The sequence below is a fragment of the Anolis carolinensis genome, chromosome 3 (assembly GCF_035594765.1).
Source record: "Anolis carolinensis isolate JA03-04 chromosome 3, rAnoCar3.1.pri, whole genome shotgun sequence".
In the NCBI taxonomy this organism is placed as follows: Eukaryota; Metazoa; Chordata; class Lepidosauria; order Squamata; family Dactyloidae; genus Anolis; species Anolis carolinensis.
This window is the reverse complement of record NC_085843.1, coordinates 211102560-211125314: the sequence shown is the minus strand read 5'-3', so window position 1 is coordinate 211125314 and position 22755 is coordinate 211102560. Positions and strand designations below refer to the sequence as shown.

The 22755-nt window shown below is 40.4% G+C and overlaps 1 protein-coding gene across 6 annotated transcripts in view; it reads left to right on the top strand.

Moving 5' to 3' along the window:
- The window catches only part of papss2 (3'-phosphoadenosine 5'-phosphosulfate synthase 2), a 64045-nt gene that overhangs the window by 23246 nt on the left and 18044 nt on the right, over nt 1-22755 (top strand). For 4 of the 6 annotated variants that reach the window (XM_062977472.1, XM_003224383.4, XM_062977473.1 and 1 more), the window contains exons 2-6: nt 17597-17711; nt 18947-19182; nt 20135-20273; nt 21488-21606; nt 21885-21998. In XM_062977472.1, the coding sequence (XP_062833542.1) occupies nt 17597-17711; nt 18947-19182; nt 20135-20273; nt 21488-21606; nt 21885-21998 (723 nt within the window). Of the gene's footprint in view, nt 1-10191; nt 10726-10781; nt 10838-12292; nt 12306-17596; nt 17712-18946; nt 19183-20134; nt 20274-21487; nt 21607-21884; nt 21999-22755 lie in introns of those variants that run through there. The other 2 variants (XM_062977477.1, XM_062977475.1) reach the window with 2 other exon arrangements.

The window sequence follows — 22755 nt, the reverse complement described above, 5'->3', positions numbered from 1 at the left end:
TCCTTGGAGAAGCGAGAGCGACCACATGCATCCTAGACCCCTGCCCATCCTGGCTGGTTAAAGAAGCCAGAGGGGGGTTGGTCGAGTGGGTAAGAGTGGTGGTGAACGCCTCCCTCCGGGAAGGCAGACTTCCAGCTGGCCTCAAACAAGCCGTAATAAAACCGCTGTTGAAGAAGCCATCACTTGACCCCACTAATTGGAATAACTTTCGGCCTGTTTCCAATCTCCCCTTTTTGGGCAAGGTCGTGGAACGCGTGGTTGCCTCGCAACTCCAGGGATTCTTGGAAGCAACTGATTATCTGGATCCGGCACAGTCTGGCTTCAGACCGGGGCATGGAACTGAGACGGCCTTGGTCTCCTTGGTGGATGATCTCCGCAGAGAGCTCGACAGGGGGAGTGTGTCCCTGCTGGTTCTCCTGGATCTCTCAGCGGCCTTCGATACCGTAGACCACGGTATCCTTCTGGGTCGCCTCGTGGGAATGGGCCTTGGGGGTACTGCATTGCGGTGGCTCCAGTCCTTCCTTGAGGACCGTACCCAGAAGGTGTTGATAGGGGACAGCTGTTCGGCTCCACAACCGTTGTCTTGTGGAGTCCCACAGGGTTCAGTACTGTCCCCTTTGTTGTTTAACATCTACATGAAGCCGCTGGGTGAGATCATCCGGAGTTTTGGAGTTCGGTGTCATCTGTACGCAGATGATGTCCAACTCTATCACTCCTTTTCTCCAGCTTCCAAGGAGGCCGTCCAGATCCTGAACCGGTGCCTGGCTGCTGTGTCGGACTGGATGAGGGCGAACAAATTGAAGTTAAATCCAGACAAGACAGAGGTCCTCCTGGTCAGTCGTAAGGCCGAACAGGGTATAGGGTTACAGCCTGTGCTGGATGGGGTCGCACTCCCCCTGAAGACACAGGTTCGCAGTTTGGGTGTCCTCCTGGACTCATCGCTGAGCCTGGAACCCCAGGTTTCGGCAGTGGCCAGGGGGGCCTTCGCACAACTCAAACTTGTGCGCCAACTGCGCCCATACCTTAGGAAGCCTGACATGGCCACGGTGGTCCACGCTCTGGTTACATCTCGTTTGGACTATTGCAATGCGCTCTATGTGGGGTTGCCTTCAAAGACTGTTCGGAAGCTGGAACTAGTCCAACGTTCCGCAGCCAGGTTATTAACTGGAGCGCTGTACAGGGAGCATACAACTCCTCTGTTGAAGCAGCTCCACTGGCTGCCTGTTAGCTTCCGGGCACAATTTAAAGTGCTGGCTTTGGCCTACAAAACCTTAAACGGCTCTGGTCCAACTTACCTCTCAGAACGTATCTCCCCCTATGAGCCGCCCCGCAGATTAAGATCTTCCAGTGAGGCCCTGCTCTCGGTCCCGTCGCCGTCACAGGTGCATTTGGCTGGAACGAGGGACAGGGCTTTTTCGGTGGTGGCTCCGCGGCTGTGGAACTCCTTGCCAAGGGAGATTAGGGAAGCCCCCTCACTCATGTCTTTTAGGAAGCAGCTGAAGACCTGGATGTGGGACCAAGCTTTTGGCCCATCCTAAGATACGGTCGATATAATCTGATGTATTCGCTGGATTAATGTGTAATTGAATACAGACTGGCTCTGACTTTTGGCCCAATGCTACTGGCCCTGTTGTAATGGCCACACAGTGCTTACTGTTTTAAATGGGGTATAATATTGGTTTTTAAGTGTGTTTTTACGATCGTTTGTTTTACTATATTTGTATTATATGGGGCATTAATCTTGCCATTATGTAAGACCGCTCTGGGTCCCCCTGGGGGAGAAGAGCGGTATATAAATTAAATAAATAAATAAAAAAAAAAAATAAGCCAACCTGAATATAAGCCAAGGTACCTAATTTTACCACAAAAACTGGGAAAACATATTGACTCAAGTATAAGACAAGGGTGGGAAATGCAACAGCTACTGGTAAATTTAAAAAATAAAAATAGATACTAATAACATTACATTAATTGAGGCATCAGTAGGTTATATGTTTTTGAATATTTACATAAAACTGTAATTTAAGATAAGACTTTAATAAGATAAGACTGTCCAACTCTGATTACATATATACTCAAGTATAAGCCAACCCAAATATAGGCCAGCTAGGATCCTCACTCGAGCATAAGCCATGGGGGCCTTTTTCAGCCCTAAAAAAGGGCTGAAAAACTTGATTTATACTCAAGTATATATAGTACTTCTTCTACTACTACTTTTGTACACTGTATTTTAGTGCTCATTATGTCTGGATTGGTACATTTACTTGCAGAACTGTGAGAGTTTCCCTGAAAATAATCCAGGCCATGCTGACATACATAACAGGTCAATATCACCTTTAATGGTGATATCCATACACAACACTGGGCAACATTGAATAGCTCTGCTCCATAGACAGAAATAGAAGAGGCCATGAGTTCATATTCTTAATCTCCTGTCTACCTTACGTATTCCTTATAAAAGTGAAATGTTCCTTTAGCCAAGATGTTAACAAAATTAAAAGGGTAACTGAGGTTGTCTGCTAGCCAGACTTCAAAAACCAAGGCTGGAAACATGAAATAGTACTGCATTGGGGTCAAAGTAACTTCAGGGACTTATCAAGGAACATTTTGTGGATAAAAATAATTACACAGTGTACTAGAGGTGAAGCCAATTGCATTCCTCCCTTATGATTAGATTGGTATCTTGAGATTAAACCACAGTACTTAATATGGAGGAGGGCCAACTCAAAGATTCTTGAATCATCTGGATATTTTGATGAGGGCTGGAAAACATATGGCCCTCCTGAGTTTGCTGGGCTGCAGTTTCCATCATCCTTGGCCACTGGCAATGCTGATACATATATTGCCCATAAACAATGTACAAAACATTAGAAAGTTGTCTTGAAGTCCAATTTTCTTGCTTTCTAGATTCTGTGCACACTTCCAGAAATCATCCCAGAATAGTGAATAGAATGTTTGCATCATCACAGGAATTTTTTTTTTCCGTGTCAGGAGCAACTTGAGTCGCTTCTGGAGTGAGAGAATTGGCCGTCTGCAAGGACGTTGCCCAGGGGACGCCTGGATGTTTTGATGTTTTTACCATCCTTGTGGGAGGCTTCTCTCATGTCCCCGCATGGAGCTGGAGCTGATAGAGAGAGCTCATCCGTGCTCTCCCCGGGTGGAATTCGAACCTGGCAGCCTTCAGGTCAGCAACCCAACCTTCAAGTCATAAGGCTTTAATCCACTACGCCACCGAGGGCTCCTATCAAGAAAGGAAGCAAGAAAAAGCAAGCAAGATAAAGTCAGAATAAACTGACTTTATTGCAGTCATATATGATGGAATTATTTAGTTCCAAGCATTGAAATCAAAATGCCCTTGCATCCCCCAGTATTGGTGAAATATGACTGTTTTACTTCAAATTACCCGTAATTTTGTAACCTTGCTGAGCACAATAAACCACTGTCTACAATGTATATAGTTACTGCCTGTGTATTTTAGAACTTTTATTACAGTACTTCTCTGAAGTCCCAGATGTATCCAAATATAGAAAAATGGAAAAAATGATGCAACCCAGTTTTACTTGTAATATACATGTCTTATAATAACTTTATAACTTACTCCTTACTTACTCCTTTGTTTAGCAGTTCAAGTGTTACAGAGCTATGTGTATTGATGCTAAATGTATACATTTCTCTGCCTGTATTTTTATGAGTTAGCGGATGGTGAAGCATCCAAAAAGCTGGTTATCAAACAAATTGGTTGTTACATTTTTAACATTTCTCATTTCACATAAAGGTTTCTTTTGTTATATATTTCTAGTTATCTATTCTTATTTTACTTGTGTTCTGTGTAGGTTTTTTGCCACTCCAGCTCTTTTTATAAAACACACAAAATGCCCATCAAATAAAGAAATAAAAGCAGGTGCTATGCTGTACAGAGATTTCAGTGCATAAGAGAAGGACAAGGTAATTCTTAAAAATTTAAAATCTCTTCTCCTGTCTGGGAGAATGAGAGACTGTTCTCTGGATCAGTCTTTATTGCCTAGGAACAACACAACAACAAAAAAGCAACTTTTGTGGCCTTGTATTTCACAAGAAGAATGCCTAGAACTCCTTCTATTTAATTCACAGAGGCAAAAATTTAAAAAGCAGGCTGTTAGGCTGTGTGATTTAGAAATAAGCAAACTCGGTCTTGTAAATTATGTATCTTTTTCACTAGTAGCCTGTAGTTTATTAACTGGTGCCAGATATTAAATAGTGATCCAGGCAGGTGGACATGCATTTAGAATTGGAGTACAAGAAACCTTTGAACACTTGGTAAATCTATGGAATGTTGTATGTCTTTCGGGCTGTGTGGCCATGTTCCAGAAGTATTCTCTCCTGACGTTTCGTCCACATCTGTGGCAGGCATCCTCAGAGGTTGTGAGGCATGGATAAACCTCACAACCTCTGAGGATGCCTGCCATAGATGTGGGCGAAACGTCAGGAGAGAATACTTCTGGAACATGGCCACACAGCCTGAAAGACATACAACAACCCTGTGATCCCGGCCATGAAAGCCTTCGACAACACAAATCTATGGAATGCGTGGAACCAATTACAGAATCAGATCCTTCTACACCAAAATTACACACACACACATCTTTTGCCAGTTTTCCCAACAAGCATTCTTTTTCAGTGTCTAGTTGAAATTGAAATTGAAAGTCACCTGGGAAGGCCAAGAGCTGGAACACTGTTCCCATCTAACACTAACATTTAGGAAACACTGTATGAACACCAAGCACAAGGTTGCTGCATGCAATAACATCCTGCAGAAACTTCCTGGCAGTGCATAGAGTACAGACCCAAAATTAGTAAGAACATTAGCCCTGGCTTTGTCTTACTCAACTGCTGAGTATGCCTGCCCTGTTTGGCACAAGTCTGTCCACACAAAGCAGGTGAACACAGCACTGAACCAGCACTGCTTTAAACCTACACCTGCTGATAAACTCTACAAGCTAGCTGGCATTGCCCCCCCCCCCCCAAATGTGCTGCTAACTGTGAGAGAAATAAGGTTGAACACTGTGAAAGTCATCCTCTGCATGACTGTCAGCTCCTCCCAGTAGACTCAAATCAAGGAAAAGTTTCATAAGAACCACCACTCCTCTTAATGTTCCCCTGACAACAGCAAGAGTGTCCCTCTGGGCAGCTAAGCCAGGAAATCCCAAATGGTCCCCCACGAGGGTCTTCCTCCAGGAGCGAACCAAGAATGGGTAACTTGGAAGTCCCTGAACAGATTCAGAAGTGGAGTTGGCAGATCAAAAGACAAGCTAGCAAAATGGCACTACCTAGAAGAATCCTCCACCATGTATGATTGTGGAGCAGAACAAACAACTCAGCATCTGTATGCTTGCCCACAATGTCCTGCCTCATGCACCGAGGAAGAATTGTTGAAAGCTACAGACAACGTGGTCGCTGTTGCCCATTTTTGGTCTAAAATTATTTAGCTGCTTGTATTCCCTCTATTTTACTAGTTTTTTTAACTTATTTATGCAATGCTTTTGACATGAAATAAAAAGTGTCCCATTCTAGAGAATGAGAGAGCTTGTTGAATATTGCTGTCCAACAGTAAGTGAAAGCCTTGCTGATCTACTACAGATTACCCAGAGATCTATCAATCTATTCTGATTTTTTTTTCCTAATCTTCTTGTACTTGATATGAACTCGTTATGCCCCAAACACATTCAGTCTTCTTATCATCATGTGGAAGATAAGTCAGGTTGGGCCTGGTTAGTATTTGAATGGAAGACTGCCAGGGAATGTTAAGAATCTTTGGTAGAGTTACGATATAAACCGAGAAGAGAAGGTGTGCTAGCCCAGAGAAAATACAAGATGAACCACTGATCTGGCTTAATATACGGCAGCTGTTTGTGCTTTCTTGGCAGCTCTATGACATCATTTAAGCTGATCCTTATTGTAACGAAGTGTGATTTTTTATTTACAGATGCCATGTTTAACTGTGTTTTAAAAAGGGTTAATATTTCAGTTACTCTGCACCATGAGTTGGTTGCCATGGAGAAAGGGGCAGAGCCAACTGGGTTAGCTGAAGAGAGAGCAGAATTTGGAGGGAAACTCAGTGTGAGCTCTGTTGAAGCTCAGGGAAGGCTGATCCTAAGTTAGGGGATCAGGGATAAAATAAATGACTTATTTTAAGGTAGTCTGTAATTGGAGGAATTGCAGTTAAGACTGATTCTCAGTGAGAGAATCAGGGTGGCCCAAAGGTTGGATTTTTGAGTCAGTTTTAAAATAAGTTTGGTGACTTATTTTAAGGTAGTCTGTCTCCTGACTAGGAACAGATATTCTGTGATTGAAGTGGAATTTTAAAGTTTGAAACACCTCAATATAACTTTGCAACTGTTCAGTAACATGCCTCAAACAAGAAGAAAAGTTATTGTAACCATTAAGCTTGTGCCTAAATAAATGTGTTATTATTCCTTCAAACATCTCAGTCTCTGTCATATATACGCACATCAAGAATAAACAAGAAGAAGAAAGAAGAAACATAAACTTTTAAAAGTCTCCTCTCTAGGTAGCTAGTGGCTACATATTCCTATAGTGGTGGCAAGAGTTGACATCTGGTGACCGCATTATAAACATTTTTACCTCAGGTGGCAGCATTTAAACAAGACATCTTTAATAACTGGTGGCAGCAGATATAAGATATATATAATTAATTAATAAAAACAACCTCCATCTCCACATATCCGCAATCGGTATAGAGGTAGGATTAAAAAGATTCCCCCCTGCCTGCGTTCTTTACAATTGGGGGCAGTGGTGGGATTAAAAAGTAATCTCCCCTGCATGAGATCTCCACACTTATTAGCTTAAATATTTTTTTATTAACCAGAGACATCATGTTTTGATCTTCTGATCCAGCATAACTAAAGTTTTGCACAAAAAACAATATTCTGGTACACATACTCTTCTAAATCAGATACAAAAAATGGAGAGAGTGTATATGAAATTCAGTAGCTTTAAGATGTGTGTTACACTGGTTGTTGAAGTATAGCCAATTGCATACCATCAAATGTGATTGTTGATCTGATAGCACCACTGACCTGTTTCAATAGTGGAAGGACTAGAAAGATCAACCAGATTGAAAATGATAGCACCACGATCTCACACACATACACACACACATGCACACACTACATTTCAATGAGTCTAAGGCCACTTCCACACAGGTGAAAAAAATCTCACATTATCTGCTTTGAACTGGAATGTATGGCAGTGTGGACTCAGATATTCCACTTCAAAGCAGATATTGTGGGTTGTTCTGCCTTGATATTCTGGGATATATGACGGTGTGGAACGGCCCTTAGGTACAAATTTCCCATTTAAGAAACTTTAGAAACGGGGTGCACCTTAGATTCAATGTCACCTTACATTTGCCATTTCTTTCTCTTTTTTAAAACATGACTTACCTCCAAGAGAGAAGAGGAGGAGATGGAAGGGCCCCAGCCCTAATGCCTCTGCCAGTCTGACATTATTTTGTCCTCCGTGTCAGACAGACTGCTGTTTACTTTCTGGCTGAACTGCTTTGTGTTTCCTCTGCGTCTCCAATTGGCCCATAGACTTTTCTTTCATGTCAGGAGCGACTTGAGAAACTGCTAGTCACTTCTGGTGTGAAAGAATTGGCCATCTGCAAGGACATTGCCCAAGGGACACCTGGATGTTTAATGTCTTACCATCCTGTGGGAGGCTTCTCTCATGTCCCTGCATGGGAAGCTGGAGCTGACAGATGGGAGCTCACCGCACTCTCCGAATTTGAACCACCGACCTTTTGGTCAGCAGTCCTGTTGTCACAAGGGTTTAACACATTACACCAATGGGGGCTCATAGACTGAATAAAATAGACTCATGCAGACCAGATGACATTCCATCCTCACCCCACAGGAAAGACTGCACTATAAAGTCACATTGCAACAGAGCAAAAAGCTATTGTGCAAGCAGAAGAAATTCTAAAAAATATTCTAAGTGGAGTGTTGTTTTTCTAAAGTTAAAGCTTCAAAAAAGGAGTGTGCCTTATATTCGATGGTACCTTAGAATCAATGAAATACTGTATATATCAGCATAACTACAGTCCATGATGGGAAGAGTAGGTAAGGGCCAATTTATTTTTAGTATGAAAGCAGTGCTCAGTTAACCCCCTCCTTTAAAAAAAAGTGAGGGGAGAGCAATATTTCAACAAAGTGATCAAGCCAATGCAAAGTTTCAAACTACCCTAACAACATATAAAGTGATAATGATTGTTTTGAACGGGGCTTTACCTTGAGCCCTGTGTTGAAACATAACACAAGCACTGCGTTAAAAATCCGAGCTGATTTGTTTCAGATAAGCCTTCAAAGAAATATGATAAGACACAAGGAGAAACATAACATATTATGCTGTAAATGTATTCATGGGCAATTAAAAAGATTATCTTGTCCCCCTTGAAGCTAGTGCAAAGATAATAAGGGTAATATTCTTCAGTGGAACATATTTAGATAGAAGTGACCTAAAGAGTCCCAGGTTCATCTCAGGTAGTGAAGAAGAGTTGGGAAGGACAGTTGTTCAGGCACATAATAACACAGAGTCTGCTTACAAACGAGGACAGTTTCAGTCCTTGGCAACTTCACACAGAGCTGATTCGGGCTGTCCTATATCCCAGGATCTGATCCCAGATTATCTGCTTATCCCAGATTATATGACAGTGGGGACTCATATAATCTAGTTCAAAGCAGATAACCTGGGATCAGATCCTGGGACATAAGGACAGTGTAGAAGGGGCCAAAGACTCCTGTCAATTAGTGTAAATCAATTTTCTCCAGTGGTTCTCAACCTGGGGTCCCCAGATGTTGTTGGCCTTCAGTTCCCAGAAATCCTAACATCTGGTAAACTGGCTGGGATTTCTGGGAGTTGTAGGCCAAAACCATCTGGAAACCCCAGGTTGAGAACCACTGACCTAGATGCTCTTTAATGTCTTGGAACTATATTATAACAATCCCAAACTGTTGATCATTTATATATATGATGATAATTTAGTATAAGGGGTAGGAATCACGTCATCCTCCAGATGTTGTTGGAGTGTAATTCCCAGCATTTCTAGCCAACATAACTGATGAGGAGTAAAGTGACCATTGTAATTCAGCAGCTCATATAATCCCTGACTGTTGGACTTGATGCTTGTGACTGATGGGAAGCATTGTTCAAAACACTAACCTGTGGAACACAAAGTTGAGAAAGACGGGTGCACACCACTAGATGGAGAAGATCTGTTTTTGTATAAGGCTTTGAGTTCTTTCACAATAGCACTTAAGGTGTGCAAAGTTGTCAGTGTGGGTTGGAATCAACAATCACAACAACCCTGCCAGGTAGGCATGTAGTTCATAACTTCCAGCCACCCTAACTCTGTGCCTGTACGGAATGTAACAAGGCAAGGAGATCAAAAACAGCCAGACATCAGCAGTCATTGATCAACAACTTAGTAATCAGCAGAGTAAAACACTATGAAGCTCCTGAACCTTCTCTGTAATCAGAGGCGGTTCAACCACCAGGCCAACTAGGCAGTTGCCTGTGGCGCCATCTTGTTGGGGGCGCCATCGAGGCAACTCCTGTCTCCTGTGGCCTGCCTCCGCAAAGTATTGAACTGCTTTTTCTGTTGATTTGTTGTAAAACATGATGTTTTAGTGCTTAATTTGTAAATTCTTAATGTAATTTGATGTTTAATAAGCTTTTCCTTAATCCCTCCTTATTATCAAACATTTTCACTTATCCAACGCTTTTATTTTTCAGTGATTGGTTTGTGGGGTGGGGGGCGCCAAAATTCTGTTCACCTACACTTGAAAAATACCTAGGGCCGGCTCTGTCTGTAATGAAACACTGGCATTTTCAGTTTCATCCAAAATATTTTGAATGCTTTATTTTCAGCTTTTTCCATTTGTACAGTCTATTTACATGCTTCATGATACCCACAAACACATAGCCATCAACATGGCAACAGGTCCTCCTTCATGGAGGCATCATGGTGACAGACATAAGAAGAGACTAGAAAAAAGTCAGCACATTCTGTCAACAAATTTGACAGAAAAAGTAGTTCAATACGCAGTAATGCTAGGTAGTAATTACTGTATTTACGAATTTAGCACCAAAATATCACGATGTATTGAAAACATTGACTACAAAAATGCGTTGGATAATCCAGAACGTTGGATAAGTGAGACTCTACTGTACATGGAGTTACACACAATGCATTTCTAACGAATGCAACATTGTTTGACTGACAAAAGTTTAACCCATGGCTCACCTTCTACAATGTCTGAGAGTAAGACTTATATAATTAGGCCATTTTTGACATTTTTTGGTATGTTTTTTCTTAAAGTGTCTCCATGTAGCCCATTGAAGTCCATGGAAGGACAGTAATGATAGCAATGAAGGTGCTTCTCCCTGGCTTAAACATTTCCTAGTAGTTACTTATAGGCAAAGCCTGGACAGCTGACAGACATAATAACTAACTTGTACAGCCCATTCTAAAAAATATTTAAAAGTAATGCTAACTATGTATTGTCAAAGGTTTTCACGGCCAATATTACTGGGGTATTGTGTGGTTTCAGGGCTGTGTAATTGTGTTCTAGCAACATTTTCTCTTGACATTTCACCTGCATCTATGGCTGGCGTCTTCAGACGATCCTTGGAACCTCCCTCTGAGCCTGAAATTGCACACAAATGGTTAGTTTTAATAAGCATGTGCCTCATTGACTTCACTAAGAACTCAGGGTTACTGTATCTGGATCCAATTTATGGTTGTCTCAGAGTCTGAATGTAAGGAGTTTCAATTAACGTAGTTTTCTTTTTGCAATAGGATGTTTGTCAGATAATATAAGAAATGGGAAAGAGATCAGAGTTTAATGAGAACAAGGTTTGCTGGTGGCATTGCAGTGCCGTTTTCTCTTTCCTATAAGCAAAGGACTAAATGAAGAGGCAGGATTGACCAGTGCCATTTTCACTCAATTGCCCCAGTAGTTAAGTCTAGTTTTTTTTCAAAATTGCCAAAATTAAATCATTTGAAGATACCAGTATTACTTTTGTTCATTTAGTTTCCTAATTATAACATAATCCAGTGTGTTCACTGGTCCCTCAGGCTATCAGGGACTTTCTGGAACTGGTCCAGTTTATGCGTAATAGCTCCCAAACCTCAAGTAAATTAACTTTTCATTTTGGTATACAAACTATACCAGGTGATTCAGTGTCAAAAGAATCAATTTAAGGGGAGGAAAGTCTATTTAGCAAAATGTGTTATTAAATTAGGTTTCTTTATGAAGTCCTTGAAAATTGTATTTGGCCGTGTTTTTATGTAGGCTTCAAAATCTTGTTTGTCATATCTTGAAATCTGGGCAGTTATAACGCTTTGTGCATGATTGTGTGATTGTGTATGTAAAAGTGTGGAAGTGTACAATCCAAATAGTTTATGGCTTCTCCTTTGTTGAAAGGTGGAGGAAAAGTTAATTGATTACCTTTGTCCTCATAGGAAGAGAAAGGGATTTAATTCCCCCCCCCCCCCCACATTTGTCTTAGTGGCAAACAAAGTTGCTTATAACACTATGTAATACAATTTTTGTTCCTGGGTTATATATAATTGGTTCTATCATAAGAACATGGAAAAAGTATATTAACCTGCAAAAAGGTTTAAAAGGGCATATGAAAAGTTAAAAATGGCAACCACAAAAACAAAGTTTTTGGAGTATAACAACTATTTTCAAAGTACGTGCCGTACATTAAACAGGAAATAACACTTTCAAACCAGGAGAAGATTTTTTTTTCAAATTTTGTTACATAGTGTAATCTTGTTCAAAAGGCTGGCTCATAGTGGTAAACTAATTCTAGCAAAGAACCATTCTAAAAATGTAAATTTATCTGAACTACGTGACAGAAGTTGATTGTTTTTCTCTATAGGGAAAGTGCCCTATAAAGTGTTAAACCTGATGCAATTTAAAAACAAAAAACAAAAAAAAACTCCCATCCCCTCCTTTTATACTTCTGCTTGGTTTTAAGCAAACGAAGAGCAGAGACATCACACCGGCAACGAAGGTCCACATAGTCAAAGCAATGGTATTCCCCATAGTAACCTATGGATGCAAGAGCTAGACCATAAGGAAGGCTGAGTGAAGGAAGATAGACGCTTTTGAATTCTGGTGCTGGAAGAAAATCCTGAGAGTGCCTTGGATCGCAAGAAGATCCAACCAGTCCATCCTCCAGGAAATAATGCCCGGCTGCTCACTGGAGGGAAGAATATTAGAGGCAAAGTTGAAGTATTTTGGCCACATCATGAGAAGACAGGAAAGCTTGGAGAAGATCATGATGCTGGGGAAAATGGAAGGAAAAAGGAAGAGAGGACGACCAAGGGTGAGATGGATGGACGGTATCCTTGAAGTGACTGGCTCGTCCTTGAAGGAACTGGGGGTGGCAACGGCCGACAGGGAGCTCTGGCGTGGACTGGTCCATGAGGTCATGAAAAGTCGAAAACGACTGAACGAGTGAGACGACGACGACGACAATTGATCATTACTTTAATATTCCCTTACTCCTTTCCTCTTGAAGCGGGGTCTATTTAAAAGATGGGAGATGAAATAAGAAGAATAGGTTGTTTGGAAAATGTAAATAAAGTGGGAAATGCACAGGCTCTTGATTCTGATTTTGCCTTCTTGGAACAACAGTTTTGGTAGCAGGTTTCCCATTTCCTAGAAAAAAAGCTCTAAATATTTTAAGATGAAAGTCCCTTGTTGCATTTCTCATTCATGATACATTGAAAGATCATTTTGAAAAGGATTGAATATTGTTCAGCCAGCAGCTCAGGAGGAAAATATCTGCCAGTTCAGCAGAGCTCTTGGCATTTCAGCCTGTCTGTCTACCAGCTGAATAGCTGCTTGTTTGAGGTAACTAGAATCCCTCTATAGATGTCCTTTAAAGAAAATTCTGTAACATGTTTGGGAGAAGGGAAAGACCAGTGCACTAGTGCCAAAATTAACAAGACTAAAGCACTAAGATTGTACCAGAGGGCAGAAGTGGTTTCTCTCCGTTTGCTCAAAGAGCGTTGAATGCATAATGAGTTGCTGAAGCACCAACCGGTCTGGCACGGCTGAGTAACCTTAGCTAAGGCCATGGAATCAATGAGGGATTATGCAGGGCGTTCCATACCACCAGGTCAGATTGCTCATTTTTAGACTGTAAGGAGGCCCACTGGCATTGGAAAGGTTGAGGAGTAAGGCTGGAATCAGTTGTACACTGTTCAAATACAGACCGCCATCCACTTAAGAGAACCGTGAGGCAGGCGAGAGTCTGTTCTTGTACAAACTGTAGATTTCCATTTGGAACTTCTTGTCCACTGTCCTCTTCTGAGACAGAATGTTTCCTATCTAAAATATCCTCTCTGTCTCTATCATGTCCCTGAAAAGCACAAAGGTACAAGATGAGTGCTTGTTACAACACTGAGGGACCTCATCACACACTTCTGGAGGGGCAGGGTCCAGGGTTTAGGAATTGCCCCACCAGTTCACCAGAGTCTGGCAAATCGATCCCGGGGACTTCATCACATTAATGAGGTCCCCTGGATCAATTTCCCAGCCTCCATGGCAAATTGATGGGGAAATCCCTGCACCCTGCCTTGCCAGCAGTGACATTTCCCCATCACATGGGAAAGAATTGCTGCACGGCCTCATGTCACACTGGCTCCGTGATCCCTTATGGAGCATGGGAGGCCTCCAGTGTTCGCCAACGGAGTCCCACTGGAAGTCAGCCTGCATCATGTAATGGGCAGTGTGGGCTCTGTCAATCAGCTGTGCTACAAGCATCCTAGGATGTTTGCAGCCCATCATGTGATGAGGTCATAAACTAACCTCCTAGACTGTAGATTTGCGCCTTCTGAATGTATGCTTCTCATTGGATTGAGTTCTCACAGTGATGTCCATTTATGGGTCATGTTGAAAAGTAACAAAGCCTTCCCTGCCTTCTCCTTCCTAGCAGTGGCAAAATTCCTAGACATTGGCAAAGGTGCCTGGTGATGGCCATCAAGATAATTATCAGAGAAATGGGCTTTCTCTGTCATCCTTTCTCAGCTTGACTACTCCAAAAATGCTTTTGGAGTTTGCATCAGCAACACCAGGGTAGGATTTGTAGTCCAAACATTTGTAAAATGCCAGGACAAGACTGAGCTGTATGTTCTTCCTATAAGATAAAGTTAAAGGTTTTCCCCTGACATTAAGTCTAGTCATGTCCGACTCTGAGGGTTGGTGCTCATCTACATTTCTAAGCTGAAGAGCCGGCGTTGTCCGTAGACGCCTCCTGGATAATTACATCAAAATAAGATCCCAGTCGTGTGTAAGATGTCCTAGTTATAGAAGTTATGACTTGATGCATGCTTTGGGCCCTTGATATCTGCTGGGGTTTGGTTCCAGGATTCCCCATGAATACCCAAAATACGTGGTTGCTCAAGTCCTGTTATATAGAATGTCATAGTGTAATGGTGTCCCTTATATAAAATGGTCAAATGAAGATTTGCTTTTATTTTTTTTTAAAAAATCAGTATGATAAAGTTTGTGAATATAAAATCCATGTATACAGAGGGCTTACTGTATTTATTTGGAGGATTTTAAAGTTAACACCTGGTAAATTCCTTGGCTATACTCTTGTTATATGGCAATTTTGTGGTTAAAAGCCCAGAAAGTGACTAGGTGCTTAGTCTGATGTTTGAATTCTCCTTACCACTTTTTCATATATACAATAGAGTCTCACTTATCCAACACTTGCTTATCCAACGTTCTGGATTATCCAATGCATTTTTGTTGTCAATACATCGTGATATTTTGGTGCTAAATTCGTAAATACAGTAATTACTACTTAGCATTACTGCGTATTGAACTACTTTTTCTATCAAATTTGTATAACACGATGTTTTGGTGCTTAATTTGTAAAATCGTAAACTAATTTGATGTTTAATAGGCGTTTCCTTAATCCCTCCTTATTATCCAACATATTTGCTTATCCAACATTCTGCTGGCCCATTTATGTTGGATAAGTGAGACTCTACTGTACTTGCTTTTAGTCCAGGCATGTTCATATAGGACACAGATGGGCTATAACAAAACAATTTCCATTTCCAGGTTGCTGTGAGTTTTTCAGGCTGTTTTTAGGGAAAATTTCTATTTCCTTTCCAGTCTTTTTCTCTAAAATCTCAGTGCTTTGCATTGTAAAACTGCATGGTTCAAGATCAGCACATCAAGATAATTTTGGTCATGCTGTAGGACATTGTTAAGATGCATAAAAATTATTTGATAAATCTGGCAAACTACAGTTTGATCATGTATTTATAAAGACAGGTTGCTTGTTGTCAAGTTTCCAGAAATTTCATATTTGGAAATGTGTGTATTTTCTGCTTTAAAAAGGAACATATTCACAATGAAGTTATGCTTATTATTTAAAGTTGGGGTATTTTATTTATTTATTTATTTATTTCATACCTTTACACCAGTCTAAGCCCTAGTCCAGGGTCTGACCATTATCAGACTCATAGTTATTATTATTGCTGTGTTTGCTGCTCGAATGGCTGGTCTCACAGCCATGTTTTGAGTTTTATATGTTTCTATATCAAAAATTAAATAATGGATTATGTAAATGGTGGGGATTAGGATTTTGATTATAAATTGACTATCCCTTATCTGAAATCCAAAATACTTCAAAATTAGCTACACGGATGGCTGAGATAGTGACTCTTTGCTTTGTGACAGTTCAGGGTACATAATCAGTTTCATACACAATATTATGTAAAATATTGTATACAATACATTCAGGCTGTATGGTTTATATGAAACATTCATGAATATCATGATTAGACTTGGGCCCCAAGATGTCAAAGATATAAATAAATGAAAATCCAGATATTCCAAAGTCCAGTAAAAATCCGGAATGCTTCTGGTTCCAAGTATTTTGAATAAGGGATGTCTATCTATTTTACATTTTTGGCTGTTAGTAGTTGATTGTATTCAAGATTTCCAAGCATGTATTTAAATTCCGAGAAAGTATGGTCTTTGACAGTGTTAGACGGTGAAACATCAAAACTTTTATAGACCACACAATTACTCAACCTGTACAATTTTGTAAATACTGTTAATGTCAGTTAGGAATCTCAGTATTGCACAGATTGCTTTGAAGATGTTATGTAATTCAGCACAAAAGTCACAGAGAGTTTATGTTTGTAAGAATGATTCAACAAAATTTGAATAAAGAATAGGTCAAAAGGGATGTTAGGCTTATGTTGGAATTTCCTGCAAGCTGGAGGAGTCTAGTAGTGTGCACAATTAAACACTCCTTGAGTATCTACAGAATCTCTAAAGGCCAGATTCTTAGGAGCATGAGCAGGGTGTATCTTAGATTATCTTTATTAAAGTTTTAGCAACTTATATACAACCTCATTGGATGGGGCTTACTTCGGCAGCATACACTGGTTCAACCCTAGTTGACCCATGGAGCCCGTCGGCTCCCATCTCACGACACAGAGGTACTCCCAGCAGGGCTCTGTGGATCAATGAGAGCAGAGCTGGAGTATGCCGTGGCAGTGGCAACAACACTGGAAGCTTCACATGGGTCTTCGATCACTGAAGCTGAAACATAAGGATAGAACTATACATGACTAAGGTCAAGTTTATTAAGCACCTTGACCATTTACAGAACAGATTCCTGTGTGTAATTCCCATGATATATTTTTGTTTTGTTTTTCCCCTAGCAAATATGTTTTATAAGAGTGTGGACTTGGCTTGGACAATCAGAAATTTCAAACAAAGTAAATGGTTGAGCCAAAGGGACCAATGATAGTGTGTTCCATTTGTATTCCCGGTTGTAATATTAACTTGAAAACATCTTAAACAGCATTATGCTCCTTTATTTAATATTATTTATTTATTATTTATTTACAGTATTTATATTCTGCCCTTCTCACCCTGAAGGGGACTCACATTATATGCATATAGGGCAAACATTCAGTGCCCATAAACACATGGAACCGAGACAGAGACGACAGACAGACAGATGCAGAGGCAATTTAACCTTCTCCTGAGGGGATGTTCGATTCTGGCCACAGGGGGGAGCAGCTGCTTCATCATCCACTCTGATGGCACTTCCTCATTCGAATGTTGTAAATTAGTTAAACTTGCCTCCCCACTTTTATAAGTGGTACCTTATTTCCTACTTGATAGATGCAACTATCTTTCGGGTTGCTAGGTCAGCAACGAGCAGGGGCTATATTTTATTTTTAATTGACGGGTGCTCACCCCGCCACGGGCTGGCCCCTGTGCTTTGTAATATGCTTTGTAATTCTTTATGGTCATTGAATGTTGTAATATTAAACCTTTATATTATAGTGCTTTTCTTAGCCAAGTAGTTATTGACAGAAAGAAGTAACGTGAAGGGCGTTGTTTATTATCTAGTGTGTTGGTGCTTATTATTGCTGCTGCTCTTTCATTGTACATTCAAACTACTGTACTCTGTGTATGTGTGTGTTTAATATCACTCACAGTACAACTATTTTATGTATTTTTCTCTATGTGTTTAGAATCTCCAAAGGTCTACTAATGTGGTATACCAGGCTCATCACGTTAGCAGAAGTAAGAGAGGACAAGTTGTGGGAACAAGAGGTGGATTTCGTGGCTGTACAGTATGGCTTACAGGTATTAAATTACTGATTAACCCAGCAAATAAACACATGGAGTAAATGTTATTAATTATTAGGAGTGAGAAACGTATTCTGGGGAATGAGGAATACCGGAAGGTACAGACCAATAACATCTGGAAGACCACACATTTCCTACTACTGCATCAAATTTCAGATTACAAATATATGCTAAGCTTGGGCCCAAATAGATTTGAACAAAAATGATTTGTAATTTTCAGTGGGTCGTTTTGTATAATATCTGAAAACAGAATGGGGAGGAGGGAGATGAAAAGTCTGGTAAAACAAATAGAGAGAGCCAGATTTTATTAGTTACTACTGGAGAGGATAGAGTTAAGTCTGCAATATCTTTTCTCTCTCCTCTCCCCGGAAGCAGCAGCATCCATTTCCTAGCCTCCTTCTCCAGAGAGGACTCTGGGAACTCGCTTTCCCAGCATCACTTGCATAGGATGGACATTGAAAACTTCCTCTCAGAGCATGAAGTTGAAGTTTTTCTCAGGTCCCAGAAAAACCCTAGCATAACATAAGGGCAATGAATGAATACAGGGCTCCTTCCACACAGCTGAATAAAATCCCACATTTTCTGCTTTGAACTGGGATATATGGCAGTGTGGACTCAGATATTCCAGTTTAAAGCAGATATTGTCGGTTATTCTGCCTTGATATTCTGGGTTATATGGCTGTGTGGAAGGGCCATCCAGTCCAACCCCATGCCAAGAAGTAGGAAAATCACGTTCAAAGCAGGTTAAAACGTTAAAAGAAATTTGAATACTTGACTAGTTAACTCATTTTGGTTAGAACTGCTAGCCAAAGAATTCCTTTATTGCCTCTTTGGCTTTGCCCACAATTCTCAAACCAAGACTCTTTTTTTCAACTTGTAGCCAAAACAAACTGAAAGAAATATGACAATAGCTGTATTGCTCAGTAGCACTTTATTGTAGATGACATCAGACATTTCCTAGCAGTTCTGTAGATGGATAGCTGGTATCCATGGTCAATGATTTTTATCTTTGGTCCTCCAAATATTTTGGTCTTCAAGTCCCAGAGTCTCTGGCAATCAACAATGTCATAGATGGTATGGGATACACACATACAAAACTGTGTTTAAGTGAGATAATTTGGTTATAAGTAATATAGTCTGTTAAATTGTATTTATTATATTTGTAACTGGTGTGGTATTTACTTGAAATGTTACAGAATTGTTTTATAGTATATGCTTCCTATGATTAACAGGTCTTTCTGGTGCTGGTAAGACAACCATTGGGTTTGCACTTGAAGAATACCTTATGACTCATGGCATCCCGTGTTATTCTCTTGATGGAGATAACATCCGTCATGGTCTCAACAAAAATCTAGGGTTCTCTGCTGATGACCGAGAAGAAAATATCCGCCGCATTGCTGAGGTGGCCAAGCTGTTTGCTGATGCTGGCTTAGTTTGCATAACTAGCTTCATTTCTCCTTTTTCAAAGGTAAGACTGATAAGAGTAGTATTGCAAAAGACTCTGTATTTTTCCATCCTCTTTTTTTTAAAATGCCTTCCCTAATATGCACTTTTTAGAAGAACATACATTTTTTGTGAAGATGGGGGTTAGAGTCAAGTAATGTCTTGTTCTCCATGCATACAGCTGAAAATATTTGCATCACCTCACTTCCAGTCCCAGGATACCATAAAATTGCCTTAGGAGGATCTTGAGGTATTCTCTTTAGAAACATGCTGGCTTCTCCAACACAACTGTACGGTAATTTCTGGGGGAAGCATACCATAGAAAGTCTTGGAGAATGTAGCAAATTCCTGGAGAGACCGTTACCTAGGCTGAGATTAGTGAAACTATGGATAAGGGTTCTACAGTTATGGGGGTTTTGCTATAGTAGGGTCAAAATTGACATTTATGTGGGTATGTGGAAATCTCTTATTTTACACACACACACACACACACACACACACACACATGTTTACAGCACTATTCACAGTGGAAGAGTTTGTTCATGCACTAGGAAAGAATTTAGTATTTCTTTTGGGGGATTTAGCACCTTTCTATATTACTGAGCCTGGTTTTAAAAATCTTCTACTTATACATAGAGCTTACTATGTATTCAGGTGGAATATCCATTCTTTTTTGGATGTAGAGAATAAGAGTTGTGGTTGCAGAAGTTAGTTCAGCCTACTACCCCCTAAACTACAAATCCCATAGAATGGAATTATAGCATTTGCAAAGGAATAGTAGTGTAATAATTGTGTTGTGTGAGTGGGCCCTTTGAATTTTAAAGGAGCTATCCAAGATGCTGAATAATATCTCCAGAATAACTTTATTTCTTTGGATAGTTCCTTTAAGCTTCAAACTAAATCTGAGAGGGAATTCCCTGTTCCAACAATGCCGGGGCATGGACCTTCTTGTGTTCATACTTCTTTCCCTTACACAGGATCGCCAGAATGCACGTAAGATTCATGAAATTGCTGGACTCCCTTTCTTTGAAATCTTTGTAGATGCCCCTCTGAATATCTGTGAGAGCAGAGACGTGAAAGGCCTTTACAAAAAAGCACGTGCTGGAGAAATCAAAGGTATGACAAATCTGTGACTGTTTGTCATGGTTGCTACATCTCTTCCCTCTCCCTGACCAGGCTGGCTTTGTTTGAACCTTGAAGACTTACAAATGAAAGTAACCTGTATGTTACTAGATAATCTGCTGGAAGAGTTTCAAGAGGTCTGCCATGGATGATTGTACAGATATGTGCCTGTGTCTTGTAGACCAGGCCTACACAACTTGGCCCTTGTAAAGGACCAAGGGTTTCCCCAAACTGTTCGGCGGGCCACACCTCCCCCCCCCCAATCGAAGAAGAAGATCTGCCATTTCCCACCCTTGCACCATTCACAAGAAAACAACATGAGGGAGGGGCCTGAGTGTTCCCACAGACCATAGGGAAGGTCTTTGTGGGCCATATCCAGTCTGTGAGCCATTTGTCGTGCAGGCATGCTATAGACCAATCTCCAGGCTGAAGCCCTAGTCAGCTACAGAAGATATGAATGCAGGAAATAGCCTTATCCTGAGTCAGACTATTTATTAATCTAGCTCTGTCTAGAACAGCTGTTCTCAACCTGGGGTTCCCAGATGTTTTTGGCCTACAAATCCCAGAAATCTCAGCCAGTTTACCAGCTGTTCTGATTTCTGGGAGTCGAAGACCAAAAATATCTGGGGACCCCAGGTTGAGAATCACTGGTCTAGAAGCTGCTCTCTGGGCTTTGAGGCTGGTTTCTTTTTCAGCCCTACTTAGTGATTCCAGATATTTCCTGGTGTTCTCCCATTCAGGTTTGACCTAGGTTCAAACCTACTCAGTTTCCAAACTCAGATGAGACTGAGTGCATTCAAGATAATGTGATATATAGATGTGTTGTGCAAGGGAAATAGTTATTGATTAATTTATATCCCACTCCCCCCCCCCCACACACACACACACATTTGGAATTCTAGACAGTTTTCTATTTAATTTTTAAAATTCCCATAAAAATGTGCTGAACCATACATGGTAAAATTCAAATGGAATCAATCATACTATTAAAACAATTAAAAATAGAAGCACCACACTATTGTTAATAGAGAAGCAGTAGAATGTGCTATCAATCTATAGGTTTAATGCAGTTGATAAGAAGTCTTCAGTAGCTGGAAAATAAGAGATGAAAGCCACTAAAAAGCATGGAAGATAACACATTGTTTTGCTGTTTTCACCATTTGATGATCACATTCTTACTTTAATGAACCTTATTTTAATTAAACTAGGATTCACTGGAATTGACTCAGACTATGAGAAACCAGAAGCACCTGAACTTGTTTTGAAAACCAACATTTCTTCGGTGACTGACTGCATCCTCACCATTGTGGAGCTCTTGCAAGAGCAGGTACTTTCCTTTCCCTTGGATATTTCACCTGGGCTAGAAAAATATTAACAATTGACAGAGAGGTGCACATTTTATAGTTCGGCAGCAAAACCAACAAATAATTCTGTGTCACCTTTGACATAGGCCACAGGACACAAAAGGTCCTATTTCTATTTATTTCCTAGTCTTTGAAGTGTCATAGTACTATCTGTTGTTTTCCTTGAAAAATGTGAAGGCCTTGTTTACTTTTTTAACCATTAATCTCTCCCTTTGTCTCTCCTCCTTCTTCACTCTACTAGAGCATTGTTCCACCAACAGCCATCAAGGAAGTCCTTGAACTGTTTATGCCTGAAAATAAAATAGAACAAGCTCGAGCTGAAGCCAATACACTGCCTTCTGTAAAGATAACCAAGGTAGGAGATCAAGCAATGAGAAATATCATCTCTCCTATCTTTCTTTCTCCTTTTCAATCCCTTGGTTTGTTTTCTACCCATACAAACAGTAGATTCTTCACTCTTTGGTCCGTGATAGTGAAAGTGTGACCCACGTATGTTTTGTTTCCTCCAGAGGCACTCACTCCTGATTATAAACTTTTTAAACAACCAGAATCTTCCCTGCACCTTTTGCAATGTGCGATGAGACATTTTGCAATGTTTTGCCCTCTCATTAGCTTCTTAAAGTCTAAGTGACTTCAGCTCAGAAACATAATGCCTTTGAGGCCTAAAACCTCTGGAAAGACAAACATAGCAAATTTGCCCCATGCCCCTTAGAGGTCATTTGATTATATATATATATATATTTTAAAAACCTATCTTAGGATAATTGTTAGCTTGCTGATAGGCAAATCTTTACAGTTTTAAATAAAAATAAGAGTATTCTGTTAACCCAAAGGAGCAAGTTCTCATTCTATTTCTTGTTCTATCATTATATATTGGGAGCTAAGTACCATTTTTTTCTTGGACTGACTTTTTCTGAACTCACTTTTACCTCGAAATGACTTTTAAAAAAAGTGTCCCCAGACTGGACTTTTACTGGCTTCTTTTAACAAGATCAGGGTTTTTAATAGCTCCTGTTTTATTGGATCTCAAAGTGACCTCTGCAAACTTTAATTACGTGAACCTATTATAACTTCACCTTGAACACCTACTAGAAGGTGGTTAGTAAATGTGG